The sequence below is a fragment of the Panthera onca genome, chromosome D2 (genome assembly GCF_046562875.1).
Source record: "Panthera onca isolate mPanOnc1 chromosome D2, mPanOnc1 haplotype 2, whole genome shotgun sequence".
NCBI classification, from domain to species: domain Eukaryota; kingdom Metazoa; phylum Chordata; class Mammalia; order Carnivora; family Felidae; genus Panthera; species Panthera onca.
In genome coordinates, this window is record NC_138349.1 from 66,061,756 (window position 1) to 66,080,853 (window position 19,098).

At 40.0% G+C, this 19,098-nt stretch overlaps 1 protein-coding gene across 2 annotated transcripts in view; it reads left to right on the plus strand.

Annotated features, from left to right (window-relative positions):
• CCDC6 (coiled-coil domain containing 6) overlaps window positions 1–19,098 on the plus strand; it is a 108,257-nt gene that overhangs the window by 66,510 nt on the left and 22,649 nt on the right. For both annotated transcript variants that reach the window (XM_060642739.3, XM_060642738.3), the window contains exons 3-5: window positions 1,657–1,785; window positions 16,112–16,215; window positions 18,046–18,206. In XM_060642739.3, coding sequence (XP_060498722.1) covers window positions 1,657–1,785; window positions 16,112–16,215; window positions 18,046–18,206 — 394 coding nt within the window. The remainder of the gene's footprint in view (window positions 1–1,656; window positions 1,786–16,111; window positions 16,216–18,045; window positions 18,207–19,098) is intronic.

Here is a 19,098-nt window from a genome sequence, read left to right on the forward strand (position 1 = left end):
ATTTATTTATTTATTTTTGGGACAGAGAGAGACAGAGCATGAACGGGGGAGGGGCAGAGAGAGAGGGAGACACAGAATCGGAAACAGGCTTCAGGCTCCAAGCCATCAGCCCAGAGCCTGACGCGGGGCTCGAACTCACGGACCGCGAGATCGTGACCTGGCTGAAGTCGGACGCTTAACCGACTGCGCCACCCAGGCGCCCCTCGTTTGACTTTTTAAACGCTAAAGATGCACTAGATGCTAGCAGAGTCTGAAGCTGATTCCTCCTAGGTTTGCTCAGGATCCAGTGGGAGAATACTGGCTTGGGGTTCAGAGCAGAATGTGGGTCCCAGCCTCCACTGCCTTCAGCTGAATTATCTTGGTCCAGTCTCCTGTTTTGTCACATAGGAAATGGGAGTGATCACGCCTGCCTAATGCATATGAAGAACCTGGTACACAGTGTCTGCCTGAAGAAGTGATTTTGAGGGTGAAAGTAGGCAGCAGTGTCCTCTTAGACCCCCACATAAAAGTACATGTGTTTCATTGTTTTTAATGGCTTTTACTTAATCTCTCTTGGGCCCTGTTGCTGTCATTCTCTCCAACCCCTGCTGTGAATGAACACTCCCAATTGAGAATGTTAGAAATTAGAACCCCAGTTGTCATTTCCTCAATTCCCCTTTGGTTTTGATGGTTGGGGGACCTTTTAAAAATACTTTTCAGTGACACCATAACCTTATCTTTTGTTTCTTTTATTTTTTTAGAGAGAGCGTGAGCAGGGGGAGAGGGGCAGAGAGAGAGAGAGAGAGAGAGAAAGAAAGAAAGAATATCTTAATCAGTCTTAATGCAGAGCCCTGCATGGGATTTGATCCCATGACCTTGGGATCATGACCTGAACCAAAATCAAGAGTTGGACACTCAACCGACTGAGCCACACAGGCAACCCTAACCTTATGTTTTACCTGCATAAATAAGAAGCCTCCCTCCTGGGCTTTTAGGAAAGACGTAGGAGGTGTGATGTACAGTCTCATTATAGAAAGATAATTAATTCTACTGGTTTTTGCCAAAGGATGCTTATTAGTATATTGAGACATAGCATTCAGAATAATTTACTAAATATGTTTTGTGATTGTGACATCTCTTCCTTCTTTACACACATATAAATCTGAGTAAACTAATTCATTTAATTAAAACTGTAAAATTTCTATTTTTAATATAATTTTTATGGTATATAGTTTGAAAAGTACTGAAGGGTGTGTGTGTGTGTGTGTGTTTGAATAGGGATATTTTTTGAAAACGTTAGTTTTATATTTGAAGTTTCCATCCTTACCTCATCCCTAGCTTCCCAATTCCTCTCTACAGAGGCAACAACTTCTATGTTTTTAAAAACTAAACAATCTGTATTTAATCATGGTTTGATGCTCAGGTGTATTTGCCCTGTCACTTGTGGCCTTTTGGCTCAGGCCAGGAGCTTATGTACGTGGACTCTAACTTGTGGTTGTGAATTAGAGGACCCTCGGAGCAGGTTACACACTAGGTGTGCACTTGGGTGTCAGCAGAAATGAGGATTGTAGCTTCTGTGATGATACTTCTTACTCGGTGTAATCAGCTTATGGAGCCGGTGTTTCCGTGGCTTTTGAGTGTCTCAATTCCCATGTCTGTGATTTTTCCATTTTCCAGTTGCAGCATGAGAAAGCCGAACTAGAACAGCATCTCGAACAAGAGCAGGAATTCCAGGTCAACAAACTGATGAAGAAAATTAAAAAACTGGAGAATGATACCATTTCGAAGCAGCTTACATTAGAGCAGGTAAGAATCTATAGTTTTCTCAATACACTTTTTTCCTCATATTATTCTCCCTCACCTTATTATTTTTGGCCTCAGATACCCTGGGGCATGTGAGTGAAAAATATTTTTCAGCTGTTTCTTCCCACAGTGGAGACTTCATTTTTGTAGTAAGATTGACAAGTCTGTGGAGCACCTGCTCTCTCTGTCTCACACTTTCTCTTTTTTTAACTGCAATTAATAAAGTTTCTGGAGATATACTGTGATGTACTGACTTACAGGTAGGAAATGTTAGGTTCCTTTTACAAAGGGGGAACAATGTGTTTTTAACCACAGGATAGATTGTGTGAAAGTTCCTGAGACAGTGTTGCTGTGGAACTAAAACTTTTTTTTCAGGGATTCTTGAGAAGAGGCAATTAGCATTTTTCTTCTTTGAATTATTAGCAATATGATATGAACACTATCTTTTCCCAATGTGATTTGTTGGTACAGATATGGAGGCATAGATTTGGTTGCTTATCCTGACTCAGCCTCTCATTAGTTGTATGACCTTGCATTACCTTCTCTGGGCCCAGCTTTTCCATTTGTAAACAGAGAAGGGCAAACTAAAATCAGGAATGGCGAGCTTAACCAGGTACAAAAGGTGGCAAGTCATAGTGTACAATCCCTTTGTCCACTGCCCTCTGCACATGTTGGTGTTTGAGCCGGGTCCTCGCCTTGGGAGTCCAGACTGGGTCTTGTGCTCCTTCAACACACAGAACTGTGGGCAGCCATTGTCAGCCCATCTGCGTTAGTATGTTGACAAAAGTACCTGTTATCCCTAGTCTAGATGCTCCCTAATGCTTTTGCCCCAATCGAATGTCCTGAAATTTTACTTTCCCTAAGCTAATTATAAGAAGCTGACCATACTGTACAGCGATGTGGTTTCCATGTAAAATTCAGTGTATTGACGAAGGTCTTTTAGCTCTTTGTAATTTCAATCCTGATTGTCAGTTTGACGGTTTGGCTAAGCCTTTCATGCAAAGTTGTCTGATTTATCCCGACTTTAGGGTCTTTCTCTGTATCTTAGTTCATGCTGACTGATTGTGAAATCTACCCAGGGCCGTTCTAGTTCCATTATTTTACCTGAGAACGAAATGGTGATGGGAATGTCAGGTTTGGGAAGAAGTCCAGGTTGGCTTTAAACTCATCTAACTGACTTTTGTTTTCTGTGTTATTCTTGTATCTCCCTGTATCAAAAGAAAGGGATGTCACTGGGTTTTCTAAGATTGTGAATAATGGTCCTAAAAACATTTTTCTATCCCTTCCAGGTAAAAGAAAAAAAAGGTCTATTTTCAAAGGTTGGCTATTTGATATACATCCAGAGTAATCTATATTTACCATTCATCTTTGGAATTCAGATGCAGTATCTAAATTTGGAAAAATCCACATGCTGTTGGAAAACATTTTGTTCCAGAGTTCACCTGTTTAATTCCTAGGATAGGGGACAACCAGTTCCGTTCAAGTTAAAGCTTTGAAGATTCTTGTTGAAGGTCTCTGACACACCAAATACTTGTTACTGATACTTGTTCATCAAGAGCTGACCAAGTGAAATTCTCAGTGCTTTGTATTGTGAGAACTTCATTTGGTCACAGCGTTCATGGTGATGGCTGAGTGTAATGGCTTCTTTCTTGTATTTGCAGAAGTTCTTAAGGAGTCTGTGGGACAGGGGCTGTGATCCAGGGTTTAGTGTGGCCACAAGGTGGAGGTAGTGGTCTGGCATCAGAGAGAGGACAGTTTGGTCTTCTTGTCTATGGGAGAGAGAGAACGAGTTGTTGTACTGTCTAAGGGCTCCAGCGACTTTCATAATGGAAACCCTTTAAAATGATTCCAAGGCATACATTCTTGCCAGGTTAATGACTTAATACACATTTAGGGTTATTTCAGACCTCAACAATTAAGAAATGGATTTCCACAATGGAATATATGCATTGTAAAGCCCTATCCTGAAAATAAGCCTCAGATCTGGGATGTAAAGTTTCTATTTAACATCTTTAAGTGTTTACTTATTTTTGAGAGAGAGTGCGTACATGCGTGCACACGAGTGGGAAGGGGCAGGGAGAGAGGGAGACACAGAATCAGAAGCAGGCTCCAGGCTCTGAGCTTTCAGCACAGAGCCCCACACGGGGTTCAAACCCACAAAGGATGAGATCATGACCTGAGCCATAGTCGGACACTTAACCGACGGAGCCACCCAGGGGCCCCTCAAGGTCCTGATTTAATTAAGATGAGAAACTGCCCCCACCCCGACCCCTGCTTTGTTTTAGTATGTCCAGGATGATTAAATGTTGGGGATCTTTTGCTGTATTTTGTTTAGCTACAAATAATTTTAGTCAATGCTTAGGCGGGAGCAGTTTTTTCCCCTCCAGTAGAAATAAATCTCTGTTTCTATGAATGTGATCTGATCCTCTCTTAGGATTATCATCCATATGATATACTATATGTCACAGTCTCTGTTATAGAATATATTCTGTATCATAGGTTATCAGAAGAGCAAAGGCATGTACTATATTATGTATTATATAGATTTATATGTAGTACATGGCTTTGCTCTTCTGACAATAAACATAGTTTTTAAACTGTAAGCTATTTGAAGGCAATTATCCCATGTGTCTTATGGTATACCACTGCTTTGCTGGAAGAGTTTAAGTGTAGATTTGGCCAGGTAACTGTCATTTGTGTTTTGGAAGGAGGTACAGTATAGTGTTCAGGGCCTGGATACTGGATTCAAGAGGAACTGGATGTGAACCTGGTTCTTCTGCTTAATATCTTAGTTCACTTTTCGGGGGTGGGTAGTAGTGGTGGTAGTGGCTTTATTGAGATATGATTCACATACCATAAAAATCATCCATTTAAAATGTACAACTCATTGGCTTTTAGTATATTCAGAGTTGTGTAGCCAAAACCGCAAACAATTTTAGAGCATTTTCATTACCTCAAAAAGAAACCCTGTACCCTTCAGCTGTCACTCTGAATTTCCCATTCCCTTTAAGCAGCCACTACTCTGTATTTGCTCATGCTGGATACTCAATAAAAATGAAATCATATATAGTATGTCATCTTTTGTGAGTGGCTTCTTTCATTTAATAAAAGGCTTGTATCCATGTTATAGCATGTATCGGCACTTGACTCCTTTTCCTGATTGAATAATGTTTCACTGTGTGGATATATCCTATTTTGTGTATGTGTTCATCATTTGATGGACATTTTGGGTTGTTTCCATCTTTTGGTTATTAGGAATAATGCGGCTGTGAACATTCACGTACAGTTTTTCATGTGGATATATGTTTTCATTTTTCTTGGGCATATACCTAGGAGTGGACTTGCTGGATTACATGGTAACTCCATGTTTACCTTTTGGGGAGAGTGCTAGACTGTTTTTCAAAGTGGCTGTGCCATATTGATTATAGCATCCTGGTAAATGTGAACTGGTATCTCATTGTGGTTTTGTATTTCCCTGGTGACTAATGATTTTGAGAATCTTTTCATGTGCTAATTGGCTATTTTTTATATCTTTGAGAAAAATGCCCATTCAGGATCATTTTATTATTGAATTCTAAGAGTTCCTTATATATTCTAGGTACAATTCCCTTATCACATATATCATTTGCAACTCACATGCCAGGGGATCCTCACTGTAGACTAGGATTAGTCTGGTCAACATGACTTTAGTCTTTTATGTTTTGTTTCATTTTGTTTTTTTAACTGGTGGTCACTGCCTGCAAACCCTTATTTGAGAATTTTTGTTTAAACATGGTCATTGTTTGTCTCTTATTTGGAATTCACATTTTCTTAGGAGACAGTAAGAATATCTAGAACTTGGAATATTCTTTTAGTGTCAAGATATCTTAATCTTGAATGTTTTCTGCCAACCAGGAAGAGTTTTTATTATTTCTCTGGAGAAAGATAACTAGCATCAAAAGGTAGTCCACACTAGCCTATTTATTAAGTGAAGTTCAACTCAGCAGCTCTGGAGGGCCCTCTGTGCACTTGGCATGGAAAACTATGGGAAAGAAGAAAATAGTGGCCATAAGCAGGTGCACTAGATACTTAATCATTGTTAGGTAGTACAACAGAAAAAAGTGGAATAAGTTAATGGAGAATTAGTCCCATAATTCAGCTAACATTTACCTCGTGAACAGGATTGCCTGCCAGGTACCAGATGCCTTACTCTTTTTCTTTTCTCTAGCTGGCATAGTGAGTATAGTTTTCTCTGTTACTTCTGGAATTTGGTCCATCATCTTTTATCTGAGCTATATCCTGTTCCCAAAGCAAAGACACTGTTTGTCTAAAACTGTATTCAGAATTGGATGGCAATTTCATTCATTAGGATCCATTTTTTTAATCTATCTGTATTAAAGTTTATTTAAGTCATGTCTTCAACCGGTATGGGGCTCGAACTCACGACCTTGAGATGAAGAATTGCTTGCTCTTCTGACTGAGCCAGCCAGGCACCCCTCATTAGCATCCGTTTATAAACATCGTATCCCATGTAGTTCTTAGGGAAACTCTCACCTTGGTTCAAATCTTCCTTCCATCTGAATAAACTGTATGCCTTCAGGCAAGCAATTGAGCTCTTTTGTGAAATAGACATTAGTACCTAATTCCTAGGTGTGTTGAGGGGATTAATGTTGCATCCTGCCCTTCCTCACACTACATGCATATTGAAGTTCTTCATTCCTCCACTCAGAATCCTTCCAGTGTGGACTGCACAGCAAGAGATAAGTTAACATGGCAACCCAGTACACTGATGTTTTTGTACCCGTATATATGACTGGGACAAGTTCCATAAGACAACATTTCTTTTGATTCTCTATTGAATTCCATTTCATTTTTAGCAAAATGTAGGTCACAGTGGACTAATTTCACAATCCAATAATGGTTCATGATCTGCAGTTTGAAAATCATGTTCTGCTGTGTGCCATGCTTTCTTGCCCCCACATCTCCATGGATCTGTTTCCTCTGCCTGGACCGCTTTTCTCCCTCGCCTGCCCCATTGTCCTTCATCTTACCTGACTTTCCTCCTCCAGGCAGTTAGGGGCGTTTGCTGTAAAAGTATTTACATAATGATCACTATTTCTCTTGTAATACTTGGTACACAAACAGCAACTAGCAAACAATTATACGAAGTGTTTCTTCCCTATAAGTTTTCTAATAAATTGAAGGAGGGAAAGCACAATGTTGACCTCACCACCGTATCCTGGTGACTCACATCTATTAAGCTCTCCAAAAATGGTAGCTGCTGCTGTTAATAATGAAAGTTTCCATCTAATTACTATGGTACTTTACCCTACCCATTTTCCAGGAAAATGAGAATGCATATTATTTGAGCCACAAATGTCTCACCACCTTCCTTGACCTTGTCTCCTCAATTTATGAGTCAGAATGCGCTCAAGTGTCATTTGTGACCCAGCCCCTTTGGCTTTCTTTTGTGCCCATGCTATAGTTAGTGCACATTTGTATGGTACATATCCTGTATTAATTCAGCACATCTTTGTTATGTGCCTGCTCTCTGCACAAACTCTGCTAACAAAGATGATGTTAGGTCCCAGCCTCATGCAGTCTGATCTCCTGTTCCAGGAAGGCCAGTGAAGAGGGATGCTGTATGCATGGCTGTGGTGGAGGGGAGCAGTGAGGCCTCTGTGGTGGCCCCGACCCCCTTTCCCCTACAACCACGGGAGACACCCCAAAGCTCCTTGGCACCGGGTTTAATTATTTGTTAATGGACACACGTGGTTGGATAGATCTAAATCCAGCCTTGTTGCGGAGAAGGAGAGACTGAGAGGAGACAATGGGAGAGAAGACTTGCAGTAAAAAGTGAGTGTCAGCACTGTGTGGAGCAGAGATACTGGAGACAGAGAAGAGAGCTCATGAAGAAGATGTGAAATTGAATCCTTCCTCTTTGCTACTGGGCAAGGAAAGAGAAGGAGTTGCATCTTTGGTGTCTTTGAGGGCATAGTTTATCTTTAGAGTCAGCATTTTGCATGAGGCAACCACGTAGCTGTAGGCCTCAGTGGTTACCTTCAGCCTGGCAGCATCAGGTGCTTACAGAGGCTTGACAAGACCCCAGCTTACAGGATCATTGCAGAGGTGACACCCACTTATCCTGGTGTCTCTCACCATCTGTAACCAGCAAATGCAGAGGCTGGGGTTTAGAGTGATGCATTTCAATCCTTAGGACAAGATTTAATTTTGTTCTTTTTTTTTTTTTTTTTTTTTTAAGTGAAACAAGGACACATTTAGTGTATTTTAAGTTCTATTAGGAAGAAAGGAGGGGCACCTGGGTGGCTCAGTCGGTTGAGCATCTGACTCTTGATTTCAGTTCAGGTCATGATCCCAGGGTCATAGGATGGAGCCCTGCATTGGGCTCCATGCTGAATGTGGATCCAGCTTAAGATTCTCTGTCTCCCTCTCCCCTTCCCCTGCTTGAGCATGTGCGCACGCGCGCTCTCTCTCTCTCTCTCTCTCTCTCTCTCTCTCTCTCAAATAAAAATTGAAAGAAAGAAAGGAAAGTTTTAGGTTTCCAACTCTTAGAATAGTTGCTCTTAGTCAAGGATACAAGATGGCCTTTCTGACTTACTTGTATACAAAATAATTCATTCAAAATACAAACCAGTTTTGCATCTTTGGTTGATCTTTTTTTAGTTGCTGTGGAGCCAAGGTATTTTTAAAATTCACAGGGAATGTGGCCCTACTGGGTTCTATTAGAATTCCATTCACATTAACTGCTGCCCTTGCAGATTCTGGCAGTGCGAGGAATCTGGGTAGTACCTGCTGATTTCTGTGTGCCGTTTTTCCCCCCAAAGAACAACCATGTTACTTGGGGTTTACTTCCATTAAAGAGATGAAATTTAGTGACCACTGCATACTTTGAAATTTGATTTCAAGTGCTAATCTCAAATTATGGAAATCATGGGAGTTTTTAATTAAATGTTTATATGAAAATAATCTATTGCTCTTTCAAGAAAAATTGGAAGACACAGAAGTACACAAATGATAAAAACATTACCTGGATTACAATCCACCCCTCAAATAACTACTATTCATATTTCTTCTTCATCTTCCCCCTTTTTTTCTTTGTTCTTCTTTTAAAAAAAACTGTAGGGTATTACAATTTGCTACCCTGATTTTATTTTTTAATAAAACATCATAACTTGTGCCTGCACATTTATGCAAAATGCATTAGGGTACAGCCAGACGTAATCATAGTAAATCCTGAAGTTAGCTGGGTGGCAATTTGATTGTAGCAAATCCTTGAGGGTGTTTGGGTTGCTTGAGAAGCCTGGGTACAAGCGTCTTACCTACTGCTTATTTGGGAAATCTGGGAAAAAGCCTCAAAGCATAACTGAAAAATTAGTGGAATTTTGTGCCTTGAAAGCAAGCAAGCTGGGGGCACTCCTCCAGTAGTCAAAGGAAGCATCAGTGGGCTCTCTTTTCAGTTGATTTGTAATCCAGAAAACAGGATGTCATGAAGCCAAGGATGTCATGAAGCCAACTGAGAGGTCCCAACTCCAGACTTGGGAAAGTAAACTCTGAGTTCTGTCAGGGACACAGATAAGGAAGTCTTTCTGCAGGATATGGGGGAAAAATCCCTCAATTTCTTTGCTAGATCTCATTTCAATTAAGTAGAAAAACGCACTGTGTTTCATCTTGTTAGACTTTATTTTGAAGTATCAGATAACACCTGCTATGTGGATCAGTTGGTGCAAATGATGTTGCATAGTGGCAGGGAAAAAATTCAAAATGTGTTTCCTGTGTAAGGAAAGAGATACCTCCCCATGATCCAACAGTGTATTTCTGGTCATGCATGTATGTATGTAAAAACTCTCGCCAGTTAAATTGAAGTCCATTGGTATGTTACAGTAAGGGCAATAACATCCAGAGAGTACTGTACTCAGACTTTCTCGTTGCTTGTGATTTTGAGATGCATGAAATCTGTTTATGACCAGAGCAGTAATTTGGTTGATGACTTAGAAAGGGCATTTCCTTAGCTAAACATGCATGGCTAATGAATGAATGTCTAAGTAAATCCAACATCTCTGCGTAAGGAAGTGGGATGGATGCAGTAATGACTTTTCATGGCAACTTCCATTTTGGATAAAGCATATCAAGAGAAGTTTCCCTAATGTTATTTTCTTAAGCTTATTTTAGATAATGGACTGGTGGTTGCCACTGATGTGATACTGTATCTACAACATACACTGTGTTACGACTTCTTTCCCAGGTCTTCTCCACTGCAGTCTGGATGTGGCAAAAGAATGTACACCCTGTTCCATCAATGGTACTTATGTTAAAAGTCCCCTAGAATTATTTACCCACTATGCAAATTTGTATATTATCCCGGTTAAGTGATGAAAACTTAAGTCCAGAAACCATATGAATCTGAATAATTCTGTGTGTGTTTTTTTTTTTCATAAAAGGCCTTCATTTCTCAACATCACTGAATAAAAGTTTTAAACTTTAATAAAATTTATTAAACTGGTAAAATGATGAAATAATGTCATTTTTACATGTTAATATTGATGCGATATTAATATTGTCCTGAAGTTCAGTTCATCAGAAAACAAATCTAATTTTTATAGGAGAAGTCTTTGAGAAAATATATTTGGAAGCTGTAGTATAGAAGGTTGACTCTGGGTTATCTGGAAAATTCTCAGAGTATTTCAAGTAGCTGACACTTCACTATTATCCTCTGAGATTTTATTGGCTTATTCTGGATTTTGTATATATAAATTATCATCTTCAGTTAATGGATGTACTGTTAAATTGTACTGGGAACTTTCACTTTTAAGATCAGACATCTTTAAATTTCTTCTGTTACAAAAATAGTAAGTGTTCATTAAAGAATTGGGTGGGAGCAGGAAAAGGCAGGAAGAGAAATTATCACCAATATTCTGTTCACCCAAGGGGCAGCCCTAATTATCTTGCTGTATAGTTCTTTATGTTTTTTTTTTAACATCTTTTTCCTTTTTTTCCTCTATCAGTATATTCCTGATGTACATAGATTTTTCCCTTGTGATTTTGACTTCTTGGACTTAAAAGTGAGCAGCCTTTCTCTCCTTTTTTGTTGCTCTTCACTGACCAGCTTCCCTCGGTTCTTATTTGGCTTTGCATTACACTAGCAGTGGTGATGACCTAGAACTTGGTTTTAATTTTGAAACCAGCCTGCAGCTTGGTTAATCAGATAGGTACCTGGGGGCTCGGTGGTTTATGAACACCTGTCTTAACTCATCTGTAATAAAATCTGTAATAAAAATTGGCAGTTCGGTTTCTTAAAAAAAAAAAAAAAATTTTTTTTTTTTCTTCAGAAGGCAAGGGTCAGATATCTTCCACCTAGGAGGAGCATTGTCAGGGCTGAGCAAAATTCCAATGATTGCCTGAACAGACACCAAGAGAGGCACTAACAGAGTGTTTTTAAGTTTTACTCCATGTCTGTCGCTTTAATTTGCGAACAAGGCTTTGCCACAGAGTAAGGACCATGATGTATTATTATACTCAACTCTTTTAATGTGAGTTGCCCCTGATCTGTTTTAATAGCCCCCTCATGAATCCTGTTCTTTCCTATGTCTATGTAAAACCTTGATTAACTCGAATGTATTGGCAAAGTAGGATGGGATGAGATCTTTTATTGGCTCTATTCCTTGTAGTAGAAACAAAAGGGTCTTATCCCATTGGGGCTGCTAGAACAACATAGACTGGCTTTGTTTCTCATTTCTCATGGTTCTGGAAGTTGGATCTGGATCCTGGTGTGATGGAGTCCCTATGAGGACCTTCTTCCAAGTTGCAGTCTGCCCACTTCCCCTTGTATCCTCATGTGGGGGAGAGCAGACAGCAGCAAGCTTCAGGGTCTCTCTTGACTTCTAGAAAGGACATGAATCCCATCATCAAGGGGGTCATGACCTCATGACATCAACTAAACCTAATCACCTCCTAAAGGCCCCACCTCCAAATACCATCACATTGGTGGTTAAGGCTTTACCATATGAATTTGGGGGGGGGGGGGGGGACACAAACATTCAGCCATTGAAAAAATACATTTTGTTTTTTTTTTTTTACTGTAATTTAGTCATTTTCTGAATATTTACTGTTATTTTCCCAAGTGGTTCTGTTGTATCTCCAGGGTCACCACTTTGAACATCTATAATGGTATTATATAACAAATTGATTGGCAATTGGGCTAAATTATCAATAGCCTTCAGATACTACCTAACTTGGAAAGTTCGGGGGGATTGTTGTGCTAATCCATAGTACCCACTTGTTTTCTTAGGATTTATCTTTCTCTTTTAGGAAAAAAAAATCTAGTCAACTAAGAGTTTGGTTAATATAGGTCTTCGAGGACTCTGTGATTTCCTTTTTATTTTATTTATTTATTTATTTATTTATTTATTTAAAAAAAATTTTTTTAAATGTTTATTTATTTTTGAGACAGAGAGAGACAGAGCATGAACAAGGGAGGGTCAGAGAGAGAGGGAGACACAGAATCTGAAGCAGGCTCCAGGTTCTGAGCTGTCAGCACAGAGCCCGACGCGAGGCTCGAACTCACAGACTGTGAGATCATGACCTGAGCCGAAGTCGGCCACTTAACCGACTGAGCCACCCAGGCGCCCCTGTGATTTCTTTTTTAAACATGGGGTACTCTCCTTACATTGTCACCACCTAAACTACCCTCTCCTGTATGTTGTAACAAACTGTGTGTCTGTGTTCTGTTTGTATGATAGCTCTTACTTCATGGGCATTTCCCTCTCTTTTATTATCTTGGATTAGTTGTAATGGGCTGCCTTCCAAAATTTGTTTTTTAAGCCATAGGTTTGGGGCTCAAAATATATTTTCCCATGGAAACAAGGATAATATTGTTAGACTAAAACTTTTTAATATAGATTGAACAAAGTTCACTAAGACCTTCCAAGATTCTAGGATTGAACACGATGGTTGTTAGGCCGAAGTTCTCCTGAGGCTTTTTGGCTAACCATTTCTTTCTCATACCTCTGCCCCCAGTGTCCCAGTTCTCTTTAAATCAGAAAATGCTGCAGTGAGAAAGAAGTGTGATGGTGTTTGGAGCCATCTCTCGGCCACCCCCTACCTTTTGCTTTTTTGGTAATGGGTCAGTATCTGCCCACTGAGAAGATACAGATAGGATGGGCTGTGAATTCAGATGAGCCAGCTAGATTTATTATACTCAAAGTTTATCCACTAAAGTTTCTATATTTATTTTGGGAACATAATAAGAACTCCTGGTCTGACATTAATTAACTTGCAATGGAAAGGAGAGCTACTGAAGAGAAGAAAAGAATTTGGCAGTCCATTGAACTGACTTAATTATAAAGCAGGCTTTCAAATGAGTATTATACAAATCCGTGATATCCATTGGTGCTGAGTGCTCGCAGAATCAGCAGTCAGAGTGGCTTGGGTTTGCCCGAGAATTTGATGTTGGCGATAGATGAATGGGCGCCTGTTGTACGAACACTGAATGTAAAAAGCCCTCAGGTATTACTAGGAAGGAGTTGGGGAGAGGATGACAGTTAGAGACCAGCATAAGGAAAGCAGTGTGTCACTGGGCCGATGTTTCCATTCAGGCAAGACTCTCTGACTTTCCTACTCTGTAAACTCAACATACACTGTCAGTTTTGAGGACTGTCTGGTATCAGGACAGTGCAAGCATGGAAAAATCTACTTCTGTCTGAATCGGCAGAGCTGGTATGTATGCTCTGGCTCCAGATGTATAGGTTGTGGAATTAGACAAGAGGTGGAAGGGCAACTCTGATCCAGAACTTAAGAGAGTATTAATCATAATCATAATTAATCATGATAATATCATTTCCTCTAACTTCTTTGCCCTTTAGTGTCAGAGCTCCTCAGCAATGCAGAAAAGTTGAGATTTTTAATTTTTTAAAAGCATTCATTCATTCATAATTCATTTATTGAAAAGTTGAGATTTTTTTAAAACTGAAAAAACCCTGAAAGACCCTACCCTTTCTAAGGCTTAAAGATAATGTGGACTCCTACAGCACTGCCCGCCTGTGTAATGAAACCCCTGCGTCTGAGCCGTTGAGCTGCGGCCTCCTGTGTCGTCTGCTTCGTGGAAGTAAGTTCATAGAGCATTGGTACAGCAAACCCAGCTTTCACAGGAAGCCTTGGTTCACTGAAGGCAGTAAATTGATAACTTGTAGCTCAACCAGTAGGTGCTGAAAAGAACCTGAGACTCACGTACCTTTTCTGCTTGTTTCTCCCGCTCTCTTACCTGTGTCGGCATCGTGTCAGACTCCTAAACTACCCTCTGCTCTGCTGCTCCCAAGAATTGTTGGCTCGCAAATCAGAATAACTTACCCTAAATCCTACTTTCCCTTCAGGATCCCCATAGTTGAGGGTTGGACAGGACCCAGTTCTTTTGGCCACCGTGGTGACTGCTCCCACTCCTATCCTGGTGATATCGCTTTGCCAGAGTCACACGATCTCCCAGGGCAGTGGTCCCTTGGCGCTGAAATGAAAGGATGGCCTTAGATGGTTCTCTTGCTCCCCCCATCTCTAAGGGTCTGGAGCTGAACTGGCTCAGACTGAAGACAGCTGCCATCTTAAGCCTCACAGAGAATGATAGTGGCTAGTCCTGGAGGGGACCACACAGGTCAGGTAGGCCAGGCTTCTCATTTAGTGGATAAGGATCTGCTCACAGCCACATGCTTAGTAAGTTGTACACGGGTAGAGACAGCTTTGTCTTGATTTTGCTTTTCAGAGTTATTGATTAGCATTATGCATGATTACTCTAAAATTAAAAGCAATTTGGTATAAGTTTACTAGGCATCCCTATGGTAAAACAATTCCTAGCTTGAAATTTTCCTTGCTTGCCAAGTACTCTCTATAATGCTTTTAGTTAAACATGGGAACAGGATCCTTACAGGGTAAATGCCTTGGAATTTTGTTTCTTTAAAAAAATGGCTGTAAATTGTACTTCAAAGCTTGGCTAAACATGTGGTCAGTGCAGAGAATCACGCAGTTTAATAGGTGTTCCATGAGCTGCTCCAGGGTTTCTCCCGGTTGCTGCAGGTTGAAAGTATCTGACATTCCGAAGAGCATTTGTGCATTCGCGTGCTCCCAGCTTCACTGCACAGAATGCTTCTGACTTGTTCTGAGTCCCCACCACCCTCCCCACCCCCATGCAGGGAAGGTATTTCTAAGCTGTATTTTCATTTGACCATGTGATCTTGGTTTATTCACTGTTAATAAGATCTGCTCTGGTTGCTTTAAAAGCCTACGGTTTATACATGGTACTGGTCTCATTTTACTGTGTACACAGGGACCTCTGATCAATGAGGAGTCTCTGTGACCTGCTAAGGACATCTTTGCAGCTGTGCAATCAGAAATAATTTGTTGACTCGGTGATTGAAAAAGTGAATTGCTACTGGTTGAAGAGACAGCACAGGGGCAGTACCATAGCCATTCTCTCTTAAAAAAAAATCTGTTACAATTATTTAATATCTCAAACATGTAGAGAAGTGTAAGAATGATATAACACATTCCCTCTACTGTGGCTGTGGAATTTAGCATTGCACTCTCTATCCCTCTTGCCAGCCTTGTTTTTCTTCATCTCTCTTTTGCTCTCCACCAAAGTATATAACTTATTTCACTTACTATCTATGCCCCCACTAAAATGTAAGTGTCATGAAGAGCAGAAAATTCTGATTTTTTGGTTCCCTGCCAGTGGCCTTGTTCACAGTATTCACATATTGTCCAGTATTGATTGATTAAATGAATTTTTCCATGTTTGCTTCTTTTCATGGAGTAGAGTGCATTTGGGGGTTTCCTTTGCAGCTGCATACTTTCCCCCAAATCAGATCTTTCTCTTCCCTACCTCCTCAGAAGTTACTAGTATTGTGCATCCTTTAATCAGTATGTAGAATTGTCTTGAGGTGTTTGAGTTCTTTATATACATGGTAATATAACCTTTCTGGTTTAACATTGAGCTACATGCAGAACCTGGGGGGGACAGACCCAGATAAATCCTGGTGTGAGTGGTAAGCACAGCTCCCCCAGACCCTCTTTAAAGAAGATTTTCGTGTGTCTTGACTAAATGCTGAAACAAGCAGTGTGATTCATGTACCAGAGGGCAATGAAGCATTCACATCAAAGAGTGAACCTGTCTCAGTATTCCTAGTTGAAATTTAAGAACTAGATGCGCTTAATGTGTCTGTGCCAGGAAACTGGCCATTTCTTTGCAGATTTCTCCAAGCGAGGGAGTCCTAATGGTCCAATCAAAAAACCTCATTAACAAGGTTTAAATGGCCTACTATTCTCAGTAAAACTTTTTCCCTTCCTTTAGTTGAGACGAGAGAAGATCGACCTTGAAAATACTTTGGAACAAGAACAAGAAGCACTAGTTAATCGTCTCTGGAAAAGGATGGACAAACTTGAAGCGGAAAAGCGGTTTGTTTAGTCTTGCTGTTCAGTACGGTGTGTGTGCATGTCTGGGGTGCTGAGCTGGGTGTGACAAGGATAACAGAAGGGGCATTGTGATGCCCTGGGTGATGCACTCATTCATTAATTTGCCAAACCAAAAAAGTGTTGACAGCTTTCTGAACTCTTCTCATGCTGGTCACCTCTTTATATTTCTCTCTTATCGTCCCAGTAAAATTTCCTTTCATTTGGGGTTAAAGGTTATGAAGAGATTAGCTAAGGTGCTATTTTTCACCTTTAAATTGTTTGAAAGATGGTTGCAATTTCAACTTTTTACCTTGTTGAACTGGCTCCCCCAGTTTTCTAAAGTGGTTAGGATGTATATTGTGTACAGTTAATGATTACACATCTCTAGAATGTATTTCAGAGGAAGGCTGAGATTTTAACAGGAAAATTATCGATTTTAAAACTTACTGTGAAAAACTTGATGTAGTTAAGGTTAGGAATTGTGCTAAAAGTAGGTACATGGATGTGAAATGTCATTCAACAGCAAATGTTTCTTGAACCGCTTTATGCAAAACACTGTCAGGCCCTAATTTCTAAGTACTATGTACTTTACGGGGGTGATGGAGCAGGGCTTGAAGAATGGCAGGGAGGTTCTGTATGTGGGATGTGTTCATGGGTATGGAAAGGGAGTTTTTTAAAAATGTTCATTAAGCTACTTCACTAGGATCTTTTGTTTGCTAACCAGAGTCCTTTTGCCGTAACTATTTGGTCTGCATGAACATCCATAAGTTATTTTGAGTTCATCTCTAAATTTGCAAAATATAGTCCTGTCTTTAAGTGAAAAATAGAGCTCTATCCCTGGGGGAAATATTCAAGCTGTAGGTGAATTGGCTGTTTTGCATTATTGTAGTGGTACTAATAAATTGAATTATTAAAAGTTACTTAATATAATAAATGCAGGGATCATTACAGTATTTAACATACCAGTTTTCTCAACAAGGGCAGGCCTGAAGGTGATTCACAGTTTGCATTTGGGCAAATTTAAAGGTGAAAAGTTAAAAACCAAACCAAAACCCTAGCAGCTTATAAAAGGGGACTTGGTGGTCCATTGTCAGTCTGCCTTCCTTTGCAGAATGCAGCTGGAGGTTTTGTATAGATAAGTACCAGAGTATTGTGTTAAGTAATATGAAATTATCATCTGTAGGTCAAAAGTTGTTGAATATTCACATTCCATGTGCTTCAAACTAATGATAATTGGTAGAGAAGGTGGGACCACCAATTATTAACCCAGTGATTTTGGTTTTATTTTGTTCTTTATCTTTTTGCCTCTGCTATGGCCAAAAGCAAAGGGCCTTCAGCCCAGTTTGTCATGCCGTTAGGATTGGTTTTTCAGGAGGGAATTTTATAAGTGGAGTCTATGTGAAGCCACCTTCCAAGGGGGTTCATAATATGGAGCTTGTAAGTTTCACCAGCACTGAGTGAAATTTCTTTAGTCAACCATACAAATCAATATGATGAATGTTTAGGTAGCAGATAATTCTGAGTGCCTACTGTATGCCAGGCATAATAAGCAGAAGCAGACATTGCAGACTTTCTCGCTAATGCTTAATTATCAGTGGTCCCTGAAAAGAAAAAAAAGGGTGGATCCTACAGCCCTGCCCTTTGACCTTGACTGGATCCTACTAGGTAAGGGAGCTCAGAAGTAGATATAAAATGGGCAGAGGAGTTTGGCAACCCTGTGAATTCCGGTGATTTACAGGAGTTTGCTATTAAAACAAACCCTCCAGCTAGTAGGTTGTTTTGTCTTTTAAGGCAAACTGTTTTTCATTGTTGGAATTTTTCTTTTCACTGAAGAATCCTGCAGGAGAAATTAGACCAGCCGGTCTCTGCGCCCCCGTCGCCTAGAGACATCTCCATGGAGATAGACTCTCCAGAAAACATGATGCGCCACATCAGGTTTTTAAAGAATGAAGTGGAGAGGCTGAAGAAGCAGCTGAGAGCCGCTCAGTTACAGCGTATGTAGCCTCTGATTTCACTGGTCTTCTGAGTACAGAATTAATCCATTTCCCAGTTACAGGATTTTACCAGTATTTACCATTGAATTTGCATAAATCAAATCCATACTGTATTTCATTACCAGTACATGTGTCTAGAAATCTTTCTATCATCCTGGAATAGATTATTTTTGAAAGTATTATAGTGGGACAAGGCAAATAGTTTAGAATACTTCTAGAAAATCAAATAATTTGAGGAGAGTCCAGAATCAGGCACTATTATTAATCTTCTGCCCCATGTTCATCTCTAAGATTGCAGTAACAAATGTACTTTTGGGGAATTAAGGCAGAGAATATAGTATTTATTTTCCTTACTACTAAACTTTAGCATCAGATAACATCTGTTCATCATACTTGAGGAATAAATGCTTTAAAAATTTATACTGATTATTTTGGAAAAGGTCAAGATGTTGAGTTAGAAATCAAAGGAACTAGATTTCTGAACACTTGCCTAGGGCACTATGTATTTGCTTGGGCTTCTCCTGTTAATGCAGTTGGGTTGCTCATATGGGTCTGAATAGACCTTGTAGTGAAAGGTATGCAGGGAAAAGTAGCTGTCCTTCTCACCCCTGACCCCAACCACCCAGGTCTCACAATTACACAGTTTTTATTTATTTCTTCTTCCAGATAAACTTATTTTATACAAAAAGTAGCACAATGAACACACTCCTGTATTTTTCTTTTTTTTACTTACTGTATCTTGTAATTTTTTCCTTGCTAATACATAGAGATGTCTTACTCCTTTTCTAAAAGGATGCTTGGTATTTGGTTAAGTGGATACACTAGTGTCCCCGTACCCCCAGTTTCACTTCCCGTGGTGTCCATTACCTGTGGTCAACTGCAGTCCAGAGGC